General features: G+C 47.5%; 3 protein-coding genes and 1 long non-coding RNA gene across 5 annotated transcripts; 2 read left to right on the forward strand and 2 right to left on the reverse strand.

Moving 5' to 3' along the window:
- Window positions 1-4,345: 4,345 nt before the first annotated feature.
- On the reverse strand, window positions 4,346-5,424 carry NDUFB2 (NADH:ubiquinone oxidoreductase subunit B2). The gene is made up of 4 exons (XM_054281800.1): window positions 5,351-5,424; window positions 5,119-5,263; window positions 4,957-5,041; window positions 4,346-4,543 (listed from the first exon to the last, which is right to left on the reverse strand). Exons 1-3 carry the CDS (start codon window positions 5,422-5,424, stop codon window positions 4,967-4,969), a joined length of 294 nt encoding a protein of 97 aa, XP_054137775.1. The 3' UTR covers window positions 4,346-4,543; window positions 4,957-4,966.
- Window positions 5,425-5,502: 78 nt separating this feature from the next.
- Window positions 5,503-7,719, forward strand: LOC128940636 (uncharacterized). Its single transcript, XR_008483303.1, has 3 exons — window positions 5,503-5,589; window positions 6,364-6,692; window positions 7,663-7,719. It is a non-coding gene; the product is annotated as an uncharacterized LOC128940636 (long non-coding RNA).
- Window positions 7,720-7,853: 134 nt separating this feature from the next.
- On the forward strand, window positions 7,854-16,369 carry LOC128940541 (inner centromere protein-like). Its single transcript, XM_054282016.1, has 8 exons — window positions 7,854-8,120; window positions 9,267-9,495; window positions 10,077-10,645; window positions 11,376-11,517; window positions 12,650-12,894; window positions 14,463-14,614; window positions 15,035-15,290; window positions 16,103-16,369. Exons 1-8 carry the CDS (start codon window positions 7,980-7,982, stop codon window positions 16,325-16,327), a joined length of 1,959 nt encoding a protein of 652 aa, XP_054137991.1. The 5' UTR covers window positions 7,854-7,979; the 3' UTR covers window positions 16,328-16,369.
- On the reverse strand, window positions 15,179-27,176 carry ADCK2 (aarF domain containing kinase 2). 2 transcript variants are annotated; one of them, XR_008483301.1, is made up of 9 exons: window positions 26,247-27,176; window positions 25,447-25,593; window positions 23,792-23,920; window positions 23,049-23,144; window positions 21,002-21,268; window positions 20,061-20,189; window positions 19,906-19,959; window positions 19,082-19,312; window positions 15,179-15,265 (listed from the first exon to the last, which is right to left on the reverse strand). XR_008483301.1 is itself a non-coding variant. In XM_054282017.1 (8 exons), exons 1-8 carry the CDS (start codon window positions 27,174-27,176, stop codon window positions 19,169-19,171), a joined length of 1,896 nt encoding a protein of 631 aa, XP_054137992.1. In that variant the 3' UTR covers window positions 18,407-19,168. The 2 variants fall into 2 exon arrangements, 1 of the variants encoding a protein (XP_054137992.1); XM_054282017.1 differs by lacking the exon at window positions 15,179-15,265 and having other exon boundaries at window positions 18,407-19,312.
- Window positions 27,177-27,382: the final 206 nt, after the last annotated feature.

Consider the following 27,382-nt stretch of genomic DNA (forward strand, 5'->3'; position numbering starts at 1 on the left):
GAAACTCACTGCAGTTACAACTTCCTCGTGAGGGGAAGAGGAGGGGCAGGCACTGATCTCTTTTCTGTGGTGACCAATGACAGGACCTAAGGGAATGGCCTGAAGTTGCATCAGGGGATGTTTAGGTTGGATATCAGGAAAAGGTTCTTCATCCAGGGAGTGGTCAGACACTGGAACAGGCTGCCCAGGGCAGTGGGCACAGCACCATGCCTGACAGAGTTCAAAAAGCATCTGGACAATGCTCAGGCACATGGGGTGATTCTTGGGGTGTCCTGTGCAGGAAAGGAGTTGGACGTTGATGACCCTTGTGGGTCCCTTCCAACTCAGCATATTCTATGATGCTGTCATTCTTATCTAATAAATTATCAGAAGAGCAGAGCCAGATTGTTAAAATTAAAAAGTTTGCATTTAAGTTTCAATGATGCTGACAGAGAAGCTATTAAGTGAGCACCATGACAGCAGTAACTATGAACCTGTGGAAGGAGGAAGCTTTAAAAGCTGCAGAATACAGACTACACCAGGAGAGAATTCAGATGCAAACTAAGTTCTCTCTTTTTTTTGGGAAAGAGAGCTACCAAGACCCTTTGTTCAATGGTTTACATAGGGATCCCCCAAAAGAGTTTTTGTAGTTTGCCAAATGATCATGTGCCTTTGCAACCTTAAAAAGTACAACAGAATGTAAACCAGGTGCTTTGTAACTAGAGCAGTGTCTTTGGTTTACATCTGCTGCAGTAGTTTTGTACATAGCTATCCCTGCAGGTAGGTAGTTTGGAGTTGGTAACCTCCTGCAAAGGAGCAGGGAGGGCAGAGAGCATTACCCTAAATACCTGTTAGCCTTTCAAAGCTAAGAATTGAAGGATACTGAATTTAGTTACAGTAAACCTGCTGCTTGAAATCTGCTCTATCAACAGGTAATGAGGTTCTTTTAACTTAAAAACAAGTCAGCCCTCCTTCCCTTCCAAAGACACAGAGATCTTCTTGTTAAAGAAAGCTCCAAAGAGGCCCAAAGCTACACTCTTACAATATCTTGGAATGAAATGGTAGATGGAGAATGAGAGCTAGATGACGAGAAACTGGTGGCTAGCATTCACGTTATCAAGGTTCACGTGTATCAGACCATACAATTAGTTCATTGTCTCAGAAAATGCAGTAAGTTTTGTTTTGTTTCTGGAATGTGAGCAGCTTTCCTCACTGCTTCCCTGGGCCTCTTGCAGTTGCTGTTCAGTGGTCACATCCCGTTATTGCACACGAACTGTGGGAGATGGTAGGTGTCTTGTCAGCTGAGGGACAACCAGTGGGTGTGAATTTGATTTGTTCAAATTTCAAACTGGTTACGTAGACTTCTGGCAGTACCTACATATCAGTGTCATATTTAACCTACTTGTCCATGAAGGACAGAATAATGGGTTTGGATATTAATGCTTTTTCAGATCTTTTCCTTTTCTTCCTTGGGGCAGGACTTTTGGCATAATTGTAACTTACAAAGTTATGTCTACATGTACAGTCCATATGAGTTATCAGACCAATTTTAATTTGGGTTTGTTCCTTTTAAAAAACAAACAGTAAAAATGTTCTACTTATGTTCCAGGAACTATCTGGAATCCTTCTACCTACCCCAAATTCTGCACTAAAAGTACATGTGATGGTTATTTTGTCCTTTTTTTTTTTAGGTGGGGGAGGTGGTTTTTTTAGGTTTGGCAGGGGGGATGTGGTTTTGGGGTTTTTCGTTTTGTTTTTTTTTTTTTTTTTTTTTTTTAGGAACTTCTAAACTACCTAGTATTTGCTTCATAGCATCCAGCAGCAGTGTGTTCAGCTCACCCAGCCTCCTCAAGAGCCAACAGTGGCCTGTCCAGTCATTTTGTCTAGTTTGTCATGTCTGCAGCAGCTGTACTTTAGAATAAGCCTAGTGTGATATTTACTTTTGAGCAAGTAAACCACAAAAATAACTTTTTTTGTTGTTTATTTGGGTTTGGAAGATGGTCAGGTTTTGTTTTGATAAGTGTCATTCTGTGTTGCATTTGTGTATTCACGTTTGTTGAAGAGAAAATCCATCTGTGTGTTTGAGAGTTCAGTGGAATTTTAAGAGAAGAAATTAAGCCCATCACCTGGGCATGGATGTTGGATCTAGGGGGAAAAATGGACCAAACTTGGGTGTTGGGTTATTTGGGGATGGTGGGGGGTTGTGAGGGCATAATTTAAATTAACTCTGTCTAAAATAAAGTGTAAGTGCAATAAATGTGCTTTTTTATTCAAAGCTGTGAACCTTTAGAAAAAGAAAAACCACAAAAAAAGTCAACCAAAAAAAAAAGCACATCATTCTTTCATGAGCCTTGTGTCCTACCTGCCTCCCCTTCCTCCCCCTCTCCACACTTCTCAACTGACAGAAACATGACAGTGACCAACTTGCATGTGTTGGCAACCCAAATTAAATTGCTGTTTGGGGGTAAGTCCCAAACAGGGGCAAGTCCTGCCCTCTGCTCTGTTCCACTCCTGAAATGCTCTTGGGCTCAGTGCTGCCCTGTGCTCTAGAGCAGGGTCTGTCCCTATCTGGGGTGCAGGAGCCAGCCCATCTGCTCTGTGCTCATCCTGACTCCAAGGGCAGAGCTCCTCCTGGCCCTCCCTTCTCCAGGTGGGTGTAGTGCAGGCTCTGCTGGGCTGGGCAGTGACTCTGCTCTGCAGCAATTGCAAAAGGATCAGCCATCAGCTGCCTGAGGGGATCCCCTCTCCCTGCCCCAACACACACACACACCTGCAGGCTGGCCACTGCTGCCTTGTGTGACTCTGCCTTGTTCAGCAGGAGCAGGTGGAGCTGTCTGCAAGCTGTTGTGCATTACTTGCACTGTCTCTCTTTCTTACTTGAGCACAGGCTGCTTTTCCTAGATTAGGAAAGGGGCACAGGTCTCCTGGGCTGCCCAGGGGAGCCCCAGGCATTGAGCAGTGATGGAAGGGGTAGCACTCACTGGTTGGACCCTCTGGGGGAGTAAGAGAGGACTGGCTTGTTTAAAGTGTATAGATACCCAGATCTATATCCTTTAAACTTTATTATTTTTATATATAGTTGAGACAATGGCATTACCTCATAATACAGAGGCTTGTTTATGAGAGGCAAAGTACATAGTAAGGAGAGGAAAGGGAAATTTATATACAGATTTAATTTCTTTTGTTTGTTTGTTCCTTAGTGCAATGAAATGTATGTCCCACCACTTTAAACTCTGTGCTAACACATTCCTTTCAGCTATATTCTTTTTTTTCTTTTGACCACCAGAGGTTTGCAAGGGGCTTATGACTGCAAAGTAGAAGGTCCAGTCTGGTTACTTAAAAAAAAAAAAACCAACCCATTGTGTTAGTAGATTTCCATAGCTGCTTTTTAAAATCTACAATGGAGTAATTGTTTTGAAACTTGTATTTATTTTTTAATTCATAACAAAATGTTTATTTTTGGTTTCCTGTTAGGTAGGTCATGGCAACTCCCCTTTCTTCCTTCTCAAGTTTCCCCTGTAATTGCCAATACAACTTATTTTTCTTGTTTGTTTCTTCTCCCTTTTCTTTTGTTGTCCCTTCATTTGTACTTTGGAGTTTTTCTCATGTAAATTTGTACAATGGGAAATATTGTCCAGTTTGGTTAGAGAGCATGGAGACTTAAAACATATTAAAATTTGATAGCTGAATTCAGATTGAAGAAAACTATTTCAGTGTAAAGTTATTTAAAGAACTCTGTATTATATGAAAGGCAAAAAGTTCTATGTACTTGATGTGAATATGAGAATACTGCTATAATAAAGATTGACTGCATGGAAAAGTCTGAAGGAGATTGTTTATTGTGTCATGCATGACTCCTCTCCAGAGTTGGAGGGGTGCAACTCAGGTGGTTAAGGGGAGTGAAAAAGTTTAGGATATAACTCTGGAAGGGGAGAAGAATAAAAAATAAAATCAAGGGATTCCTGCAGTGTAACCCCCTTCCTTTCATCTTCTTAAACTGGATCACTGCCTCCTTGACTGCTGTGCTGAGCCCTAAGGCATTTTTTTTACTATTCTGAACAGGGAGAGTTTTCCTTCATCCTGGGAAAAGCCTGGCACCAACTGGTCAGGGTTCTCTTCTGGGTAAATTCTCCTGCTTCTATGGCAATTTCCCCTCACCTCTTCACTGGTTATTTGGCAGAGCCTTTACTGATAAGACTGTTACCTGCCATGCACTCATGGAGCTTATTTCTTGGGGCAAGCACATTCTCTATCAAGCAGGCATTACAGAAGCTCGTGTGCACTCAAGTACTACAATTTTAAAGCTGTCATGGTCATTTTCCAAGAATTCTACTTAAAACAGGAAAGAAATACAGTTCAGCTTAGGCTTTGTTTACAGTTTTATTCACATAAGGACCCAGGAGCCAAAGATCTGGTTCCAGGGGCCTCAATTAGTTCCAGCAACCTGAAAATAACAGAAGAAAAACCTGAGAACCGCTTCGCTCATCATTTTCCCACCACGCAGAGCAGAAGAAGGACCTCCTCAATGCTCCCTTCAGCAGTAGTTGGAGCTTTTGGTTTAGAGCTGTAATGTGTGACACAAAAGCATAAAAAAAGAACCGGAAACAAGCAAAAGCCTAAAACATTTAAGGGGACATCTGGACAGATGTCTCTAGAAACAGAGCATGTCTTTGAAGTTAGCTAATGCTGAGTCTACACAACAGCATGAATAAAATAATTTAGAACCCGAACCAGGTAAGCTACACCTCCTAACAAACTCGGTTGTTACAGTGCAGCCTTATTTTGCCAAAACCGGGCTCCCCGGTCTCAGAGAGCCGAGACACGCGTGTGAAGGCCATGAGCAGTGCGGACACGGCCTCCCGTAGCGCCGAGGCTGGGCGGGTTTGCCCTGGGCAGTGCTGGGAGCAGGCTCCCTGCAGCGGGACCAGCCGGGCACGGTGCCCAGAGCCGAGCGGGGAGAGGTGACCGGAGCCGTACCGGTGTGCTGCTATTCCTCATCGTCCGGGGGGATGCCGAGCTCCTCGTCCGTCCAGGCCGAAGCGTCGGGATACGGGAAGTGTCCCTGCGGGAGAGGCCCGTCAGGGGTGTCCTACCTGCCCGGCCCGCGCCCCCTGCCCCCGGCCGCCGCGCCGGCCTCACCAGCACCATGTCCGAGTTGTGCCAGAACTGCCAGAGGATCCAGAACCACATGAAGCCGGTGAGCGCCTCGCCTCGGATCACCTGCGCCCGCGTCAGCTCCGGGAACTGCCGGTACCGCGGCGGGATGTGCACCCCGCCGCCCGCGCTGCAACACAGCACGGCCCCGCCTCACTCCGGGCCCCGCCGGCCCCGGCCCGCCCGCCTGCCCCGCTGCCCAGCCCGTCCCGCTCACCGCCGCCGCCCGGGCACGGCGGCCCCGGTCCGCAGCAGCCGCCCCGCCGCTCGGCCCAGCGCCGCCACCACCATGGCCGTGCCCAATGTCACCCGCACCGCCCAGCAACGGCCCCGGCGATTGGCGCGGCCGCCGCCTTCCGGGGCGGGGACAGCCCGCGGCACCGGGGTATCCCGGGAAACGGAGAGAGCCCGGGGCTCGGAGGTATCCCGGGAAAGGAGACAGCCCGCGGCACCGAGGTATCTCGGGAGACGGAGGGAGCCCGGGGCTCCGGGGTATCCCGGGAAAGGGAGCTGGCCCGGGGCACGGAAGGGTCCTGGCGCAAGGGGACAGCAGCACTGCCCCGCACATCTGCCCCTCACTCCCCTCAGCACTTGGGAGCACCGGGGCGGCACCACGGGCGGGTTCTTCGTGAGTTCTCCCTAAAGTTGGCGTCGCCCACGGGGGGCGCAAAGCGGAGCGAGCTCCCCAGCCCGGCCGCTGCTTTTTGGAGGGGCGGGGCGAGAAGGTGGCTCCAGCTGATGGTGTTTAAGGAAGGGGCAGAAGGAGCAGCGCTTCCCGCTGTCCAAGCCGGGGCAGCCGGGCAGTCCAGCCCAGGCAGTCCGGTAGCGGAGCAGCGGGGCACTGGCGGTGTCAGGATGTGGGGCTCGCCCTCGGGGCCTAGATGAGGAGTCCGCCCTCAGGTGCGGGATCCAGGGCTCTCTCTTAGGATCGGGATGCGGGGCTCGCCCTCAGGAGCGAGACGCGGGGCTCGCCCTCAGGGCCGGGATGCGGGGCTCTCCCTCAGGAGCAGGATGCGGGGCTCTCCCTTAGGATCGGGATGCGGGACTCGCCCTCGGGGCCAGGCTGTCCCGGGGGAAGCAGCTGGTGCGGAGCCTCTTCGCCCTCTCTGGGCCGGCAGCCGGAGCGGGAACACAGGGGCGGCCCTTCGGCATAGAAACAGCCAGTACAGAATTCCCACCTGAGCATCTGAGGGAGTTTTGTTCTTCTCTCCCGTTTTCCCTCTCCCACAGGTGTTACAGCGGTGTGCCTGCCTGTCTATTGCTCGCTCAGCAGTGCTCCTGGAGCTGAGCCCGGTTTCAGTCGCGGCACTTTGAGGAGGATGGAAAACCCAGCCTGCCGGCGGGTGGATCTGTTCACCGGTATATGGCAGAGCAAGGGTTGGAGGAATTCTGTCGACTTCTTGTGGAGAACCTACTGCATCCAGTAATGCATATTGGTATGCCTTCTGGGGCACTGAGGTGATCACAAAAGAAGCAAGCAAAAAATAATGGCGAAAGTACCCAGGCTATCAGGAGGGTCCCATCAAGGAATCCAACACTCCCCTACTCCTCCTGGCAAGGTATGATGCCAATGTAAGATTAATCCACACTTGTAGTTCCTCCTGAATCTTTATTGGATAACACTCCACAAAGAAGAGTTTCTGTGACCCTCCTGAAGGTATTTTAAATAAGCAATAATACCTTCTCCGTTTGTTAACACCCCAAACACCTAACATCCTCAGCTGAAGCAGCAGTGGATAGCCTTGTAGTTAAGGAATTTTAATTTCCCTGCTCATCTGAGCCATTTTCAGCAGCAGTTTACAGGGAATAGCAGCAAACTTTTCAACCAGTTTTTACTTACCGTGTGCAACGTGTTGTAACCCTGCAATGTGCTCCATACCAAGTTTATGTTTTTCCATAAAAGCTGAATGATGTGATAAAAAGTTCATCATTTTATTGCCAGCTTTGCCTTCCAACTGCCTTGTATTTTGTCTTTGTGCCTTGGAGTCCCTGGCATTCTGTTGTCCTTGTGTCCTTGTTCTCAAGCATCCCATGTTTCCCATCTCATTCAGGCTGGATGTCTCCACTGCTGGCTTTGACCTGCAGAGGCAAATTTGTCCCCCTAGACTGAACTCTCACTTTCTTCACCCTCCCTTGACTTCAGGTCCTTTCATTGACCTTTCAGCTTTGTTTGCCAGGGGAGCTTGGAAGCTGTGTAAGCAGCAGCAGCAGCAGTGCACATGTGGCCACTGGCTGCCCACCCCTGCTACACACCCAGCTGCTGAATAGAAGCCAGGTGCAAGGGGGGGTTTATCATATAGTTCTTTTTTTAATGTTCCTTCTTTCCAAACTTTTTCTCAAAATCAAAACCATTTGTGATGAATTTACAGATAAGCAGCATAATACCACAAGACATGGTGGAAGAGTTATGAAGAGAAGTAATAAACTGAAAGTAAATTTCAACTTTGTAGACAATATTCCTGTTTAAGGATTTAAATGCTCAAAAATCATGCTCATTTTCTGCTTCCATCTCCTCCTTCCCCCTTCCAGGTAAGCTCCACATCCATCCCACATGTCCAGTGCTGCCACACAGCTGATAAAGATTCCTGTAGCTCTCTGCTGCCAAGATGTTCAGTAACACAGTAAGCTCATAATCTATAGGTGGGTCACTGGAAAAGCAGAGAAGGAAAAGCTGGGAAACAAAGGCAGTTATTGCAGGGTGGGGGTTTTGTCCCATGTTGATTCAGTTTGTTTGCACTGCAGTAAGTTGCAGAGTGTCTGTTGCTGAGCTTTCCATTAATTCTTGTATTTTCATTTTCCACAGCTGTCATGTCTGTGGAATTGCCTGGAACCCAGGTCCCTTTTGCATGCCCTTGATACCCTCAACCAAAAGGAATTTCAGTGGGTTGTCCCTGGAGGCTTCCCGTGTGCTGAGGGGAGCTCGTGTGCTGGCAAGGAGAGAAACTGATGGCTGTTACTACCTGGGCCACATTGTCCAGGAGGTGGAGGTAACTCTTGATTGGGAGCATGCCTGGAAGAGCATGTATGGGTTTTTTTCTTCTGTTTTTCCCATACTCACCCTTGCTGTGGGGTGCCCCTCCAGTGTTGCAGTGCATTCCTAGCCACTGTTGCCTCCCCACACCCTGTTTTCTTCTGTTACCTGGTGCTGTCTGGCTGTTTGCTGTGAAGAGTCCTGCAAGTAAGAACAGCCTGGAGACCAATCTGGTTTTGTAGATATAATGAGTTTTTATTCAGAGACAGAGAAAACAGGTCCCTTATCCCTACTGTCTGCTTTTGCCCAGCCTAGCAGCAGAGTTAGTTAGCAAAACAGCAGCTAGTAATCCAAAATGTTTGTCTCCAGGGTCCACTTCCTCTTTATCAAACTGAGAGCTTTCCTCATTCTTTTCCATCTGTGTTTCTGGGAATTGTGAGATGATTTTGGATGCCAGACAGAAAATCCCCCCTGCAGGTTTTCTGTTAAAATCCAGTTCATTTTGCAGGTTAGTTTAATAAATTTTGGTGCTAGTGTAGGTGAGGATGTGTGTGAGCTTCAGTGTGGGGTAGAACAGATTGGGACAGCTACAGGCACAAGTGACATCAGTTGGAGCTGATTTGTGTATTTGTGTATTATTTGTGTATTATTTGTGTAAGGGCACTCAGAGATCTGCAGAGAAGGCTGAGATTCTGGCAGTAGATCTTGCCCTCACTTGCTGCTGAAGGTTTCAATTAAACTATTTAAATTTATGACAGTTGTGGCTTTTTACTGCTTTGTTACCCTTCTGATTGCTGAAGGATTGTTTTTTATCCTTCTGATTGCGGTGAACTGCATCATACACAGTTTCTTTTGGCTGCTCTTTTTCCTGTGGGGGTTTTCCTGGTAGATTCTGCCTTAGCCTGCTGATTGTGTTCTTACTAAACTCTAACTCCAAAGTGAAAGGAGGAAAAAACCTGTCAGCCCCTTAAGCCCCAGCTTTTTATTTACTTTTGAAGGGGTATGGACACAGTACAGTGAAACCCTGGTAGAAGAGGAAAGCTGCATTCCCAGATCACATTCCACTTCCTGGGATTTCTGCCACTTCCCTCTTAGCACTTAAGCTTCGCTGTTAACTGCACCTTGCAGATTGCCTTGCACACCACATGTTTTCCTCTTGCAGGGCTCCAGGGAAGGCTTTTTAGTTGAGTTTGACCAAAGTGGGGCTCTGAAGGGCAGGGTCCAGCGAGGCCGGCAGGAAACGCCGCTCTGTGACATTGTGCACTACGAGGACGCCCGGCGACAGCCTCTTGCTCCAGGGGACAGGGTCTTGGCACCATGGGAGGCTCCAGCCAAACGTTTTGGCCCTGGCACTGTGCTGAGGGTTGTGGAGAACACAGAGGCACCTTCAGGTACCTGCTTTGGTTGTTTTGGTTTTCTTAGCAGTACTGGACTCGCCATGGGAGGTGGTCACTGCAGGGAAGAGATCAAGCTCCAGCATGGAAAATTTACCTCCTGCTGCTTGGGTTCTCTTCATTGTGTTTTTATTGTTGGCACTAAGCCACCTTTTCAGGGTCAGAATTATTGCAGATCACAGAATTTGCCTTTGCTTGGTTCTGTGAGTGAAAACTTCCTAAAAAGCTAGGGGTTTGGGATAGCACCCTCCCAACACAACTCAAAAACCTTTGCTGATCCTCCTGAGGATCACCTGGTTATCTGTTAGTCTGCTTTTCTGCTATTTCAGGGTAAAATCCCACCTGCTTTGGCAAGTGAGATTTTTTTTTATATCTTCTGTCTCCTTGCAGGAAATTCAAGAGAAAGTCAAATTTTAAACATGTAAAGAATAAAATCATGAAAGTTGTTACAGAATTGTCTGAAGCACAAGTCATTACTTTCACCTCCTGCTCTCTATGAGATAAATCACACAGATTGATACGGTGCTAATACATTACTTGCCCTTTTTTTTTTTTTTCTTTCCCCCCAATATGCACAGCACACAATGAGAGGGGAGTGCTTGTGAGTTTCTGGAATGGGCAGACTAAGGAGGTGTCTCCTGCCCAAGCTCTGCGCATTCCCATGCCCCTGAGCGAACGCATCATCCTGGAGCTGCAGATGCCTTTAGCAGCCAGGCAGATGGTGGTGGATTCAAGCTTGGATTACCCATACCTTGTGGCACCAGGTTACAGAGCCTCAGGGCACTACAGACAGGGTCACCTGGGCCTGGGCTGCTGCCCAGAGGTTCTGTATTCCACTCATCCCTGTGCAAAGTGCAGCTGGGGATGCACCTCGCTTCCCCAGGGCTGCTTTGGAGCCTGGGAACACACACAGCCTGCAGAGTGCAAAGTGCGGCAGGAAAGCACCTTCAGCCCCAGAGCAAGCCTCACTGAAGACAAGCTCAGCAAGAAAATAGAACAGGAACTGTCTGAATTGAGGATTGCTTCTTCAGAAAGTGTTTCCAGAGAGGAAGAGAAAAAGGAAGAGAAGAGATTAGAGACAGAAAATGTTCCAGAAGATGTCAGGTCTCGTTTGGAAGAGGACCATGAGGTTATAGAAACTGAGAAGGTAAATAATGGTTCACCCTGGTTCTTCTGTTAATAAATGGTCTGGTAATTGTGTAATTATCTGCTTTGTTAATGCAGGTTTACTACCCTTGGTACCAAGCTAGAGGTTTAAGTGCTGCTCCTTATGCCTTCCTGCTATAGAATGGGGAGACTTTGCACTGCCTTCCTTTGACTGGGGTCAGGTCATTGTCAATAATCTGTCATTGTCCCTGGCTGGAGCAGGCTTCCAGAACCTCTTCCATGGATGCAGAATATGAGAAGTGTTGCACAGCCCAGTCCCTCTACATTCTGCTTCTGTATGAGGGAGGTAAAGGCTAAAAAAGGAAAAGTGTCAGAAGACTTGACACTGGATAGGGATTACAGTAGGGATTGTTCCCTACCAAGGCAGTCTCTTGCATGATTCTTATCACATACTTCACCCTGTTAGAGGTGTCCCCTCTCCCAGTCAAGGACCACAAGAGACTTATTTAGTCCTCAGCAGCTGATTTGGTGCTTGTGAGCAGGGCACTGGATAAGGATCAGTAAGGAGGAGGTTCATGTGCACCAGCTACTGCCACACTTACCTCCATTGCTCTGCCAGGGTTAGAATCCAAACTCTGGCACATGCCAGGAGCAGGCCTGTCTTTCAGAATATTTTTTTTCTTCATTCTCTCTTAATGTAAGCTCATTAAATAATCCTATTCTTTCCCTTATCAGGTCTGGATTATGGTTGCATTTCTTGTTCTTTCTAGGCCCCTCAGAGGGAGATGGCTCGTGCTGTGGTGGATGCTGCTGTCAACACAGACAGCTGGTTAATGGAGACAGATCACAAGGAAAAAGCAGAGAGCAGACAGCAGGATGCTGAAACTGAAGCTAATTTTGAACATGATCATGGTATTGGAACTGTAACTCTTTTAGCCAAACATAAGACTTAGCACATAATATCAGTGCAGGATGGCATCATGTGTAAGATCAGTCACCATAATTCTTGGTGCTTTACAAAGAAATACCATAATGCCATCTTTATATATAGGTATTAATGGTGCTATGGCTTTAGAAGTTATTCATCTTCTCTCCAAGTGAAAGAATTTTCAGATGGAACTTGAGATTTTTTGGCTTTTACAGCTCAGCTACTGCAGTAGCAGCTTTTGGGGGTTTTTAACCTATATCATAGAGCTCAGTATAAATAAAAAATTCCTTACTTTAAAAATTAATCTTTAACATTAACAGTAACTGTGTATAGCAACAAGATTTCACCAGGACTTTTTTGCAAAACAATCCTCTTATCTGTGCTGAAAATTATTGCTTTATAATGTCACTGAGTGGAATTTTGTTCCTTGAACAGCCGAAAGGGGCTGGATCATGATTTTGGTCAATTTGTTGCTGTTCTCAGCTTTGTGACAATTGCAGACATCTAAGAGAGGATTCTGAAAGCCTGAAGCTTTCCTTGTTATTGCTTTGTGACACTGCTGGAAGAGGGAGAATGAAAAGTCAAACAGGAGTGCTCATTGCTCCCAGCTGGGGTTCCAGCACCATTCCATGCAGCAGCTGCCACTCAGGGCTGCCCTGTCCTTAGCAGGAAGGTGTGAGCAAACTCTGCTCCTGTTCTCACTTACCCAAAAGCTCTGTTAGCAGGGCTGTGCCCATGCTAATGGCTCCTGTCTCTCAGCAGGATGTGGAGCTCAGGCATTGCCCTATCAAAGGCTTTATCATTTTTACTCATTTCAGAGCAGTTCATGCCAGTCTGTGGGATAAACAGTCCTTTAGCCTGAGTAGCTGTAAGAAGCACCAGGCAAAACTCAGTTTCCCAGGCCAAACTCTTGCCTAAATGCAATGGCAAGCTTGTTTCTGAAAAGCTGGAACCTCTTTTGTGGAGACTAAAAACCGTCCCACTTCCTTATAGGAAAATGTTATCAAATCCTTGCTTGAATATATTTCATATGAGCAGACCTTTTGTTCTTTTAATTTGCTTTCTTTCTATAAGCTTTTATATTCTCATATGTCCTTGCCCTAATTTATTTGAAAGGCTTTTTTGAGTCCAGAGTGGCAGAAGCTCCAGTCCAGCATTCCCAGAGGAGCCCTCCCATGGGAAGCAGTGCTTTGGTTCCTTTCAGGTGCCAGAGCTTCTTTGCCCAGGTGAATCAGTCACTGGAGAAAGACAGCCTGACCATCAGATCAGCCCTTTGTGGGCAGAGACCCCACAGTGCCACCCCCCTGCTGGCTGGGAGAGCCACACATCTCCCAAAGCTTCTGAAAGACAAAAGCATCACAGTGAGTATTGAGGTTTAGTTCTTAGGATGAGCAGATTTGTTTATGTCATGTGAGAATGTTCTCTCCTTTGATCTTTCACAAAGGTTTTTGCTGCAACAGAAATGATGCCTGTGTAGAATAATGGTTATGCAGAAATAGAAATTTAAGGACTCCACTTGGGAGCCCTCATTGTGCAGGACAGGGCACTTGTGGTATTTTTGCTCAGCACTTTTGGCAGAGTGTTTTTGTATGTTAGATATAATCTCTAAATAAGCTTCTCAGCCAGCTCTACTAGATTGTTGTTTTTTTTTTTACTAACTCCTCTTTTACAGATACTGAAAGCAAAAAAGAAAAAGTTTAGGCAAGCATCTGAGGCCCACAGCAAAGAGTGCATGTTAGGGCAGGGGTGGAACTAGAAGTCTCCTGATCCTTAGGCTGGTACTTTACCTGCTGGAAAACATCATTTGTTCACCTCCCACCTACAAAACACCTTTGATTCTTTCTTTGATCTCTCCTTGTGTGTGTCATTAAACACACCCACAAGGTACATTTTTTTGCTAAGAGTAGCAATACACTGGAGAACAAAGCTGTTTACAGCCCTTGGGAAGCCTTACAGATCAATGTGCTAAGAGAAACCAGTCAAAAGGCTGTGTAAGACTGGCAGGAACGTTATTTGAAAGTCCTGTAGTGTTTTCCAGCTTGTGGTATTTGAGTTGTCCCCAGGAAAGCCCTGGAAGGAGACATTCTGTTTGCATAGGAGCTGCTGACAGCAGAAACATGCTGACTGCACTTGGGAATAGGAGGAAGCAGGATGCATTTGACAGAGAAAAATATTTTGGGGGAACTCTGTTCCAGCTCCACACAGCTCTAGCAATGGGAACTGGAATACATGTCTGAAGATTTGATGGTGTTTACTTGCACTTTCCTCATAAAGGGCACTGTAAGGAGTACAAAAACAAATAAATATTTCACTGTGGCTGTGAAGAGAGGCCTTGTGGGTGCTCCTTCACCTCTGTACATGGCACAGTGCATTTAAAAACAAAGATCAGCAGCACTACAGCATTGAAATGAAGCTACTGCTGAAGAAACACAAAGACTGCTTGAACATGGGTAGAAATCTCAGACAACAAAAGGTGAAGAGCTGGAATACCTGCAGAGAACTTGGGAATGTTCTGGGTTTGGCCAGATGGAGGCAGGTATTTCTCTTGCTAATAAAATCTAGTAAGGAATTTATGTTTTATGGTCAGAACCTGGATATTCCATCCAATCCAGAAGTTGACCCAAAAACTGGGGAGTTTTAAGCATTGGCTCAACATCAGAACAGCACAGCCTACTGACCTGTGGGGAACTCTTAAGACTGGATTTTCAGGCACCTGTTTGTTGATTAAGCCTACTGTTTTCTGCAGGTTTTAGCATCATCCTCAGTACTTGTATGGATGGGAATCAACACTACAGTATTTGTGAGCCTTTGTAGCTTCTAGGCCTCAGGAGTGACATTAAAACTGGCTTCTTCTGGTTTTGTATGCTTACAGTGTGCATTAGAAGAATACACTGCTGGGACTAAGGGTTGTTTGCTTTTTTTCTCGTAGAAATCAATCCCTAGTGGTGCATCTCAGAAGAGGTGGAAGGAGCTGGACTTCAGCAGAGCCAAGACTGAGCACAGAAGGTGGCAAGAGGAACAGAGGCAGCTGAAGAGGGAGCAGCAGCAAGAGGCAGATGGCACCTGCAGGGACAGCCAGAGGTGATGCTGGGCACTGACTGCTTTTTGTGCTAGAGGTTGGAAGGTTGGTAACATCTGCTCCCTGCTGCTCTCCCACCTGGTGCTTTTTGCTGGGCTCTGCACAGGGGTCACAGTGGATCCCTACTGGGAATGCAATTGGTGCTGGAGGTGTGAGGGGTGGGTACACAGCATTATCTCCAAGGACAAATTCCCTTCAGTCCTGCTCTCAGACCAAAAGTGCTGACATCAGGCACCAGCCTGTTTGGGGCTTTTGCTACCTCTGTTCTGGACACAGGTTTAATCCTCATAACCTAACAAAGAGCCCTGGAATGTTAACTGAACACAGATTGCCAAAATATCTGCTTTGTGTCTTATGCACTGTCTTTCTTTTTTATTGCTCTTTCTTTATGAGAAATTTGAGCAATTTTGTTTTGGAAACAGGCAGCGATTGCGTCAGAGACCATTGCAAGGGCTGGAGAAACAGCTGGAGCACAAAGAGAGAGCTTTGCAGCACGTGGCACTGCTCCAGGCTGCTGGGGCTGAGAAGAGCAGGAAGGAATCCTGCTTTCCAGAGGAGGAGGAGGAGGAGAGGAAGGCAAGGCAGAGGCTTCAGCTCTTAAAGACACGGCGTTTGCAGAGAGAGGAGCTGCAGGCAGAAAGCAACAACAGGAGCTGGGAACAAGAGAAAGAAAGGCTGGTAAGGGCAGTTCCAGATGTTATTTTCTTCTGCCATGTTTCCAGCAGTGGAAGTGTATATACAAATATCTGGAGTATTTGTATATTTCACCTGTTTTACATGCAGTGTAACTGTATCATTTAGAGATAAAAAGGGGTAACTTTTTTGGCATGTGTATAAAGATGAAAAGTGGAAATTAAAATTCCTTATCTCTGTCACAAAAGAAGTCTTTCTGCATGCAAGAAATTAATTTCCATGGATTGTATCCATTTCTGACTAATGAGAATCATAGTACTGTAGGATGATTTGGATTGTGTCCATCTAGTCCCAACCCCCCTGCCATGGGCAGGGACACCTCCCACTAGACCAGACTGCTCAGAACCCTCAGAACCCCCTGTCCAGCCTGCCGGGGATGGGGCATCCACAGCTTCTCTGGGCAACCTGTGCCAGTGCCTCTCCACCCCCACAGGAAAGAATTTATTCCTAATATCTAATCTAAACCTACTCTTTTTCAGTTTAAAGCCATTCCCCCTTGTCCCATCACTCCACACCCTTGTACAAAGTCCTTCTCCAGCTCTTGTAGCCCCTTTAGGCAATGGAAAGTGCTCTAAGATCTTCCCAGAGCCTTCTCTTCCCCAGGCTGAACAAGCCCAGCTCTCAGCCTGGCTCCATACAGAGGTGCTCCAGCCCTCTGAATATCTTTGTGATCCTCCTCTGGACTCACTCCAGCAGATCCATGTCATGCTGGGGGCCCCAGAGCTGGGCAGAGATGAAGAGTGAGGATGAAATTTGGCATGAAGGCTGCCTGTACAGTTTTGAATGTCTTTGTGTAGGAGTTGCTGAGGAGCAGAATGCAGTCACGGCAGGAAGTGCTGGAACAAGAATCCCAGGAGCAGGACAAACAGCAAAACCAGCACCAGGCTGCCAAAGTGAGAGTGTTCCAGAGGAGAGAGAGTTCTCATCTGAAGATGGAAAAAGAAGGCCAGAAGCTCTGTGCTCTCCAGCAGTACCTCAGGGAACAGAAGCTCCTGCTGCTCAGGGCATCCCTGCTCGAGTAAGGAAGCTGCACAGAGGGTGAGCAGGGCCTGGAGCAGTTCACAGACCTGAGTCAGTGTGCCAGAGCAGAGTGTGACAGGTGGCATTGGATTCCTGGAGAGGTCTCTAATGTCCCTTTCACTGCAGCCAGAGTGCACTTCCAGTGCTCTGTCCTTCACCTGCCTTTCTCCCTGAGAGGGAGCAGCAGGGCACATCTAGAGGCACTTTCTGCACCAGAAAGGAGGGGTTTTAGTGCACTGCACTGTGGGGAGTGGAGGTGCCCAAGGAGAGAAGGAGGAGGTTAAGCTTGTCACATCTTGAGGTGTTCCCTCTTCCTCACTTCATCTGAGGTACAAAATTCCCCGTGGCTGTGCCCAGGAAATGCACTGATCAGCTCTGGGTAACCAGAAATTTCAGCCAGGTATTTAGGAAAGGAGAATGAACATAGCACAGTTTATTTGCTGAAACAGTCAGAGCTATATGGAAATATCTTTATTTTACAAAGAATTATGCTAAAATGAATACAATGTATGTATATATGATCATATATATGATCAGCTCTGGGTAACCAGAAATTTCAGAGGGGTATTTAGGAAAGGAGAATGGGGCATAGCACAGTTTATTTGCTGAAACAGTCAGAGCTATATTGAAATATCTTTATTTTACAAAGAGTTATGCTAAAATGAATACAATATATGTGATGCCTTATTTCAAGTAATGCCTAGAACCAAACTAGATACAAAATTTAAATTTGGCCTGGCCTTCACATACACTTAGAAACAAGATACAATTTTCTGGCACATAATAAAAATTTATGCCTCCTTCTAGAATATAGCAACAGTGATAATGGCACTTTCTTGAAAAAAAAAAAAAAAACAAAAACAAAGAAAAAAGTTAAATGAAGAAAACTTGTAAAAGGGAGCTCCTTTGAAATCCTGCCAAATCTGAATGGCCAGCAGATGCCAAGCAGTGTCAGACTGCATTCCTCCAGGGATAATAGAGAGGCTATGCCTTCAGCTTTTCCCTAAAAAGACCAAGTTAGGTCTCTCATCCAGATGTTTACAAACTATTCTGAGACCTTAATAGCTAAAATGGGTATTTTTAAACTTTAGGATCCATAATGTACGTGCGTGAGCCATCCTAAGATTTTTGCTTAGAGAAAAAAAAGGGGAAAGATGAACTTAAATAGAAGGTGAAGGCTTTAACAAACAAAATGTAAGGTCTGAAGAAAATGTAACTTGCTTCAGATTATGGAAACTACATGTGAGGCACAGTTTTGTATTTTAGACATGAAATCCCATCATTTGGAACAGTTTCCAGTCTGTTGAGTGTCTGGGAAAGCTGGCTGGAATTTGCTCAGCAGGAACATGGATGGTTGTGCCCCAGACCTGGCACACACTCTGCTGAGGGAACGTGGGTGCTGATGGCACATGGAGATTTTCTTCAGGATAATGTTTGGGGGGTTTGCTGCCTTCTCCTCTTGTTTGAGTTCTCTTTTACATAAAATCTTGTGCTAGTTAGGACGATGCTCTGCCTGCTTATGACTCTAGTTAGAGTTAAAGAAACAAGCCTAAAACTTACAAGGTGTTAAATTCTGCTCCTGCTTTTATCCTTATGCCCTTGGAAATGGAATATGCAGTGATTAAAGGAAAGTACATGAAATATGCTGAGCTGAATCTAAACTTATTTTTCAGACTTCATTTATATGCTATCAATCGTTGCTTTATAATCACCATAAAACAGCAGATTGTCTCCTTATGCACTTTCTCTTCATTGCTTAACCACCTGAGAAGAGACTACTGCAGAGACCCTGCTCTACTGCTATTTCACACAGGGTAGGTCTGGGAATATATTCAGTACCTCATTATTTCCAATCATTCATAGACTGTATTTCTCACTATTAAAATGCAGCCATAAAATCATTTTAATACTGCTATTAAAATAATTGACTGTAAATGCCACGTGTAATCCAGCTCTTCTGCTAGCTTTATTTGATTTTAAACATTTGCAGTGTGGTTTTGATCCATCAGGAAAATCCTTGGGCTCTGGTTTGAAACCTGCTGGGAAAAAAGCCCCTAAGTATCTGATTCCTCTGTATCAGTTAAGGTTTTGAGTAGAGTGGGAAGCACCAGCAAGGGTAGTAGAGAAAATCACACAGAGCAGAAAAAAGAAACCTCTTAAGTTTCAGAAACAGAAAAATTAAGACCAGGACAAATATTCCCAGAAGTTGTTTTTTATTATGGAATTAGGTTTTTCTGCCTAGGTAGATATTTTATTATGCTGTTTATAATTCAAACTCCTATCTTAATGTACTAGAGTACAGAAGTTTGAGAAAAAATTTAAATGGTCTGGTTCTGTCATCCAGAATGACTAAGAGCAGACCACTACATGCAGGATGTTAGGACACTTCTACAATAAAAGTAGAAGTTAAAAGTACAAAAGACAAACAGGTTTATTGGCCTTTTTCAGCCTGAATGTGTTGCTTAGGAGATGCTAGAACATAATTTCTCATACCACAGTGCAGGTAAGTCAGTAAATTAAATATTTACCCTGATATATTTTAAAACAGACTTGATCAATTAACATCTTTCTGAAGATGTTTTTAAAAACTACCACAGTAGTTCTTAGAACTGTTCAATGAGTGGGAAATGTCCAATTGTGCAAATTCTTCCTGCTTTCTGGAATAGACCTTCTGATCATCCCATGCTTGGCTGAAATGACTGAAGGCAGCATTAGTGGAGAGCAGCCACATCCCTGGGGTACCTGTGACTTCTCACCTTCAGCCTCCTCTGTGTCAGCTCCCAGGCAGCACAGCACAGGTAACCCCCCACCACAGGGAGAGAGAGGGCAGCAGCCACAGGAGTCTATCTGAGGGCAGAAGCTGCAGTTTTGATGAGCAGTGGCTTGGCTGCCTCCAGGATGTCCAGTTCAGGGTCCAGTGAACGTCCCAGTCCTTCCAGAACCATGATGGCAAAGATGATGGAAGCAAAATTGCTCTCAAGCTTCACCTGGAACCACAACAGACTGGATGGACTCAGTGGATATTGTTTTCTTCTGTACCCCTTCAACCAAGGTACCAGCTCTGCCTAAGCTGGGAGGGAGGGGAAGGCTGGGGAGCATTTGCACACCTGGAACTATAATGCAACTCCACCAGTTGGACTGTGGCTCACAACCCCAGTTCAAGCCACCACAGGTCTTTTGATTTCCAAAGTTGTTTGCAGCTGTGGAAATTTGTCCCCCAAATAATCAGTTATAAGGAGGTATCTATAGTCTAAGGGACTATAAAAAAGGTAGGAAAAACTATGTGTTACAAAAATACTCATTTTAGTAGACAGTATCAACCATTACATGAAGTATTGAGACAAAAAAAACAAAAACACCCACCCAAAAAAAAACCAAAACAGAAATTGGGCTTGGCAGAGTGTGTATAGGACCTGAGAAACAGCATGCCTGCAACACTTGGATGCATTCCTGCTGTTCCTCTCCTAGCAGTTTGTTTCAGAAGTCAGTCTCCCTCCTTGTTAGCCCCTCGTGCTCCCAGTAGTTCTCCTTCCCCAGATGAACTTTCAGCTATTAGAGGCAGACAGGGACAGCACCTCACCTTATGGGTCATCAGTAGTTTGAAGACACTGGAGAGGAGATTTCCCACCTGAAGCTGCAATACACAAGGAGAATTTTAACAGCTGATCAAAAAACTTTTTTTCAGTTTTCAGTGCTGAACTGCAGCTAAGTGGGACTGTGACAGGGTGCACTTGCCTTGCCCAGGGCAATGGTGTTCCCCCGGACCTTGGTCACAAGCTCTGCCATCTCAGCCTTGAAGCGCTCGATGTCCTGGCACTGGTTGGCACGGGCATGGTGCAGGATCAGCTCTGCCACCCTCTCCCCCTGACAAAAAACAGCACAACCAGAACCTGGTCACTGGTGACTTGCAATGAGATGCTTGCAGTTCTTGCTTTTGTTAGCTGAGAAGTGCCCCTGGCAGCACAGGATGGGCCTGCACACAGGTTTAACATGGTTTCTTTGGCAAGCTTCAGCACACCAAGACAGAACGTGTCCCTCTTGAGCTGTGTTAGTGAGCCCTTCACCCTGCAGCTGAGAGACAGCAACAGGCAAGTGGGAGCACAATGCTTGTTCCAGAATGAACAGGAGACACCACCATGGGTTTTCCAGTCCATCTGACAGTGAGTTTCAAGGGGGGAGGAGGATAATGTAGTTCTCCTCACATGGAGGAGCCCAGCAGAGGTCAGACCCCTCCACACACCTGTTTTCCTTCCTCTCCTCTATAGATGCTGACACAACAGCAAAATGGAGGAAGGCATATGGGCCTTCCAGCAGCAGGGCTGCAGAGAGGAACGTGTGGGGCAGACCAGGATGTGAACCCATTCCCTCCTCTTCTGTAGCAAAACCTGACAGATTCTGCAACAGGGGCTCCCAGGCAGTCCTAACTTGCAGCAGAAGTACTCCTAACCAGGAAGGGGCAGCCAATACCTCCCATTTAGCACCTCCTAGTTCCTGAGGCCTGGAAAATGCTCCACTCTGGCAGCCTCCTTGCTGCAGCTGAACAACTTGTCCCTTTGTTTGGGGATAAGATGCTAGCAAGGCTCCTTTCAAGGGCAAATAGAAAACTGTCACTTTGGCCATCAGATTGCACAGCCACCTCCCTTCCCAGCCAGCCCCATGCTGGAGAGGGGCCTCACCTGTCCCTGGACCACAGCCGTGAACACGGCGCGGAAGTTCTGCATGTCGGCGCTCTGCAGCTCCGCCACGATCCCTGCGTCCAGCAGCACCAGGCACAGCTGCTGCAGGGCTGGCTGCACCTCCAGCACCTGGCTGTCACACAGCTCTGGCACCTGGCTGTCACACAGCTCTGGCACCCGGCTGTCACACAGCTCTGGGCGGGCGCTGCCCTGAACCAGGATGTTCCCGGGGTGCAGGTCGGCGTGGACAAAGTTGTCGACGAAGATCTGGAGGACAGGTAATTGTGAGAGCAGCTCGTTCCAAGCAAACCTGGTGATGCCAAAAGCCCCCAGGCAAAGGGCAGAGGGTTGTTTGTGGTCTGTTCTCTGTCATTACCAGTGATGGGGCAGCACCCAGGGCAGCACCACAGCAGGTGGCTTCTGCTGGAGACCAGCTCGGGTACTCGGGAAGTCAGCAGAGCTGTGTGAAGCAATCCAGTGTTTGCTAGAGTCCCAGCAGGGAATGGCAGTGCCCTTTGGCAATTGGCCCTAAACTGGGGCACACTGGTGGGCCTTAGCAAAGGGCAATGCAGTAAGAATAGGCTGTTTGCCATTCAGTGACAAAGGTTACAGTGAATGGGTACGTTTGTCTAGTGCACGACACCAACCCACATTACAACTCTATTGAAATGTAAGGAAAACAAGAGAAGAGGAAATAAATCTCTGTAGCTCTTCTCTGACTCTGCTAGCAGTTAGCACCAAAAAGGACTGGCAAGAGGACAAGAACCAAACAGTACTTCCCCTGCCCCAACCCTCCTGATGACCTGGGACTGCAGGACTTCCTGCCCCAAGGAGATTAGCTTTGTATTTCATGGATTTCTCCTATGAATTTGTTCAACCGCCATGTAAATAATTAGAACTGTGTGAAAAAATATGGTTTTGGTGTTGCCTGAAAAAAATTACTTCTGCCTATGTTAGGTCCTCCTTATTGAGAAACCTTACACAATAGATCCATATTCGTTCTCGTGCACTCATGACTGCATAATGTCTGACATAAGCTACTCATCTTTCTGCTTTCCAGAGTTAAGAGTCCAAATTATTTCACCATTCTGGTATGGAAGACATTCCACATGAGTAATCATCTATCTGCCTTCTTCTAGGTCTACTACAGCCCTTGAAACAGAGGGTCCTGGGCACCAAGGGACTAGAACTGCAGAGTACTCAAGAAAGAGGTATTTATTTTACTTATAGACATAAAGTTGTTTCTGCCCTCTAATTCTTTCCTACTCCTAAAATTTGAAACCAATCTTAGCATAAAACTATTCTAGTTCCAGCATTGTTGTTCTGAGTGGTAAAAGCTATTTCAGAGCCTGTCATACTACCTGAGCCAGAACTGGAGGTTCACTATTGCCCAAGCACAATGCTGCAGTTAGCAGCAGTATTTCATCTGATATGCACTGCCCACACACTCAGTACTGTCAGAAGCTTTTGCAACTCTTCCCTGCTGGTTCTCACAGCCCTTCACAAGACACTTGTACCACCCTCTCAACACTCCTTTCCAGACTATTTGGGATTATTTCAGCCACAGAAGAACTAGATAGCCAGAAGCTGAACTTGGCCAGGTTTGTTGTCTTTACTCCAGATTTAGTTCTCCCTAACAAAAAGGCAGTTTTAGAGGAGTCGATAAATTAAGAAATCAGCTCATTGTTTTCCCTCTGAGTCACATCCATAATCTCTGCAGAGCACATGACATTTTCTAATAATGGTGCACTGTAAGGTCCTTGGGTAATAGGTGAATATTCATTAAGTGGATTAGTGGGTGTCCTAAGCAAAGGCTGACCAAGGTGCACAGGCCAGTCCTACTGTGTGCAGGCAGATGGCCCCTCTGCAGTGGCAGAGCTCTGTGTCAGAGCCTAAGCAGGGCCAAGTCCAGCCCAGGTTTTACCCAGACTAGGTTCAGCTAGGAAGCAAATGGGTTCTCTCTTTAGCCTCTCTTTGTCTTATTATCCAAACTGAATAGCTTCTGCAGGAAAACAACCTTCTCTTGCAGCCCCAGGCAGGTGCCTACCATCTTTAGCAGCATGTCCATGCCCATCCTGGCCAGCCTCTGCCGCAGCTCCGTGCCAATCCCCACGTGCAGGTAGCGCGAAATGGGCTCACTCTCCTGAAACAGAGACAGAGCTGGAGTCAACAGCCCCTGCATCCCACCCTCAAACACACCTTTTCCTGGGTGCCATGTGTGGGGGAAGGGGATGATAATACCCTAGAAAGGACTTGGCAGAAAGAGCCTGTACCTAGTGTGATGGAGAACATGACAAAACCAAGGGCTTGTTCCTTGGAAAGACAGACGGTATTCCAGGGACAGAAACACCCTTGCCAGGGTCACATGCAGGAAAACTAAGCCTGAGAGTGGCTTTGGTCTGGTACTCAAACATCCACAAGGGAAGTGAGGCAGGGATCAGAAAGTGTCAGATTGCTGAGCTCCTTGCTTTGACCCAGCACAGAGGAGAGGTGAAGCGTGGTGTTGGTTTGCAAAGCACAGGAGGCTGCACCCACTGCTGGTCTGCCTGCTTTCAGGCCAAGTGTTCACTTCTACACAGAGCTGTCTGATACCTGTCTTTAGGGATGCACTGCTTGCAAACAAAAGAGTGGAAGAGACACTAAGGAAGGACATCAATCTCCTTAAGCAAATAAGAAGACAAGCATCCTTCTCCCTCTGATTCCTCCTTCTCAAAAAGAAACACCTCCTTGCCCTGGTCTCCTTGGGGCTTTCTCACTGCTACCATTGCACCCACACCCTGCAATTCTTACCTCAAATGTTTCCACTAGAACATCTGCTGTTACCAAGGGCCAAAGGGGAGTTGGAAACTTCACAAAATCGACATCGAGGAAATTCTGTCGGAAGCGCTCCAGATTTCTGGCTTCGTAGCGTAAGTCAATCTCAAGGGACAAACAGAAAAGCAGGTTGGAAATGAGAATCAGCTAGGATTAGATCTTCAGGAGCCTGTGTGAGTTGCGATACTCAATACCAACAAAGCCAGTCAGAAAGCCAGAATGGAAACAAAGTAAGAGTGGTACTTTTTACAGACTCAGAGCCTCCCTGATGGAAGAGGAGCAGACTGGGTAATGGATGGTGCACAGCCAGGTCCAACCTTTGAAATATGGGTGCCTTACTAGAGGCATATGTCTTAAAACAGACCAGGACCATGTTACATTCAAAAATACAACAAGATCCTGAACTGAATCCTATCCTGAATGGAAGCTCGCTGTCCAAACAGCAAGGCAGGGAGACAGGATAGAAGAACAGCCACAACCTCACTTGACAGAGGGGCAGCTGTAGCAGAAAGAAATTTAATGTAATTCATACAAAATAATCCACTATGCCAAGTCCAGGCCCGGGTTCTTCAGTGATCCAGGACATCTCTCCTACTGTCTGCTGCTGCTCAAGGAGGCAGGATAACCTTGCCTCACCTCCCTTGTCTGGCAGTGAGGAATACCCCAGGAATATTTCCTGTTCATTCAAAGGGAAAAATCTACAATGAGCCTATCAGATGTTCTCCTAACTCTCAGTCTTCTGCACATCCACCCAAGCTCTGCCAAACAGGTATGAATGACCTCGACTCACATCTGGCCACAGTAACAATTCCCAGCATGGATTTACTGTGCAGAGGTTTTGGAATTGCAGAGAATAATTAAGGTTTTCAAAAGCTTGTTACAGACTTCAGACTTTGCAATCTAGACACAAAAATGAAATTAGCAGAAAATGGCTCATTTCATAGAAATGTAAGCCTAATTAAGCCTGCAGTGAGATCTTTGTAAGTTTGACAGTAGCAATGTTCCAGGAGTGTGTCTTTAGAAGACATTAGTAAATCAGGATGTTTTCAGATCTGTTTGCAATATTGTACTGACACTGAGTCTGATGATAATACAGAGGAGAATGTGCTATTAACTTCTGTGGAAACATTATTTATGCCTATATATATATAAATATCTATCTCAGAGCTAACAAACATGACTAGTGAGTACAGACTGCAAACATATATGTAGAATTATAGAAAAAATCCACATGCCTGAGTACTTGCTTGGAGGGATTCTTTCCTAAGGAGAGGGGTCTCACCATTGTTCACATTTCACAATGCTGCAAAAAGGACTCTGACTATGGCTAGCTAGCTGTTCAGGCTGTCTACTACAAAACACATTCAAAGTCTAAACATTATTTTCAAAGTGTAAAAAATAATTTTAGATCTAGTAAAGATTGTTTTTTTTCATTGCTTTGCTACTTTGTGACCGTATAAGCTTTCCTACAGTAATGTTATGTGATTTGATTAGACTAAAGACCAGAAGTAAAGAACAAGCCAGCCTTCACCTAACCAATTTTAAATGTAGTGGTGTGAACAGAGTTAGAGGCAGCCAGAGCAAGACAAAGGGCAGTTTTGTTTAGCTGGGGACCATGGCCTGGCACATACCTGCTGCATCATAAGCTTCTCAAACTCCTCCACAATCTCTGTCAAACTGAGCCACTTGAACCCGGGGAGGAGTCCAATGACGCGGCTGCCCATCTTCATGAGAAACAGATCCATCTCGACTTGGTGGACCAGCCCAGGGTGCAGGACCTGCACAAGAACCAGCAGTGGCAACATCAAACTGCCCAGACACTCCATTGCAATGAGCTCAAATGATACATTTCAAATGTACAGAAACCAGCTTATTGGGATGGGAGGCAACCAGCTTCCTTGGCTAGACTCAGAAGAATTCCCATTTTGCCATCGATCAGGTCATAGAGAAACACTTTTTCATTGTCAAATTCAGTGTATCAGTGCTGGAGGCTACAGTCTCACCCAAAGACATTTTGCACCACTTTCAGTCTTGCCCTGTCCCTAACTAGTATTTGAAGCTGCTCAAATATAAGGTTTCTTTAAATAAACTTTGCTGGAACTCACTTATACATTCCAGATTTCTTCATATGAGCAGAGAAGGAGGTTTGCTGTCTGGAAGGTGCAAGCAACCTTAATGCTAATTCTTTTAATGTAAATTGGGCCCTTGGAGGCATTCCTAGTAGCCACATGCCACATCAAATCTTGAGCTCTCCGTTTGGCAAGACCTGGGGATTGAGGCAGGCTGGAACAAAAGCACTGAGAAAGGACACCAGGAGAGACAGCATCCCTTCTTGTTCCACCTGGCCCTAGCCAGCTATGCATCTCCATGGGATGGACCTTGTCCAGCACGCTCCATGTTCATACCTCTACCATTTCGGCACAGGACTTACTTTAATGGCTACAGGCACGAGATGTCTGGCTGATGATGGGTCTGCGTTCGGGAGTGGCTTGGCTCTCTGCTCCATAAGGGACATCCTACTCCCGGAACTTCCCTGGGAGCAGCCTGCAGAAGTCAGTTCCTCCCTGCTCCTCTCATCCCGTATCTCCTTGCTCTTCCTCCTCCTCAGCCACTCGAGGAGGCCTCTAAAGCCTGACACTTGCCACGCTTCAAAGGCGGACCTGAGCTCCGAGCGCTGCTCCAGCTCCTGGGCCCGGGAGCCGCCGATGGCGGCGAGGTCAGCATAGGCTTTATACACCTGGGCAACGCAGCCCGAGCCCACCGGCTCCCGGCTCGGGAACTTGAGGAAGCCCGTCCAGTCCTCCCCGAAGGCCTTCCTCAAGAGCTCGTCGGTGTGGCCCCAGGGGTGCGGGCTCACCTCGACGTGCAGCTTGGAGAACTCATCACAGAAGGCCTCCGAGAAGAGGTCCCTGCGGGTGCTGGCCCACTGGCCCAGCTTGACACACGTGGGGCCGGCGGCCTCGGCCGCCCTGCGCAGCAGCCGCAGCCAGCGGGCGCCCAAGCCGGGCCAGAGCCGGCCCAGCGGGTAGAGCAGCAGCAGCGGCCCGAAGCGCAGCAGGAGCCCGCAGGCGCGGACACCCAGCCGCAGCACCAGCCCCAGGCGCCGCAGCAGCCCCCGGGGCGGCCGCTCCGCGCCAAGCTCCGCCGCCCACGCCGGGCCGCGCTGCCCCGGCCTCTCCTTCCAGCCGGTGCCGGCGGGCACGGCCGCGGGCACGGCCGCGGCCAGAGAGGCCCAGCGGCCGGCGCGCGGCCCGCAGCGCCCCGGGCCCGCCCGCCCGGGCAGCGCCGGCCGGAGCCGGAGCGCGGCGGCGCGCGCGAGCAGCGGGAGCGGGAGCAGCCGCGCGGCGCCGCCGGCCACCATCGCGCGCGCTCCCGCCGCCGCCACCCCGCGCGCCCCCGCCGGGGGCAGGGGGCGGGAGGGGGGCGCGCCCAGCCAATCAGCGCCCCGAAGCGCGGCGACGCCCCGCCCCTTAAAGGGCCAGCACGAGAGCCTGGCGCGAACGCGAGTGCCGTGAGGGAGGCGCGTGCCCGAGTTGTCCCCTCAGGATCGGGCTGTGCTGGACGGGG

The sequence above is a fragment of the Melozone crissalis genome, unplaced genomic scaffold, assembly GCF_028551555.1.
Source record: "Melozone crissalis strain CALT ecotype California unplaced genomic scaffold, PUWL_Pcris_2 ptg000033l_1, whole genome shotgun sequence".
Taxonomy (NCBI): Eukaryota; Metazoa; Chordata; class Aves; order Passeriformes; family Passerellidae; genus Melozone; species Melozone crissalis.

Coding starts and splice junctions, on each gene's coding strand:
- NDUFB2 (XM_054281800.1), bottom strand. CDS start 5,424: ATGGTGGTGGCGGCGCTGGGCCGAGCGGCGGGGCGGCTGCTGCGGACC. Junction 5,264..5,350: donor GCCGTGCCCGGGCGGCGGCG/GTGAGCGGGACG, acceptor GCTGTGTTGCAG/CGCGGGCGGCGGGGTGCACA. Junction 5,042..5,118: donor ACAACTCGGACATGGTGCTG/GTGAGGCCGGCG, acceptor CCTCTCCCGCAG/GGACACTTCCCGTATCCCGA.
- LOC128940541 (XM_054282016.1), top strand. CDS start 7,980: ATGCCCTTGATACCCTCAACCAAAAGGAATTTCAGTGGGTTGTCCCTG. Junction 11,518..12,649: donor TAATTTTGAACATGATCATG/GTATTGGAACTG, acceptor TTTATTTGAAAG/GCTTTTTTGAGTCCAGAGTG. Junction 14,615..15,034: donor ACCTGCAGGGACAGCCAGAG/GTGATGCTGGGC, acceptor TTTTGGAAACAG/GCAGCGATTGCGTCAGAGAC.
- ADCK2 (XM_054282017.1), bottom strand. CDS start 27,176: ATGGTGGCCGGCGGCGCCGCGCGGCTGCTCCCGCTCCCGCTGCTCGCG. Junction 25,594..26,246: donor TCGTGCCTGTAGCCATTAAA/GTAAGTCCTGTG, acceptor GTTCTTGTGCAG/GTCCTGCACCCTGGGCTGGT. Junction 21,269..23,048: donor TGGACATGCTGCTAAAGATG/GTAGGCACCTGC, acceptor CCTGTCCTCCAG/ATCTTCGTCGACAACTTTGT.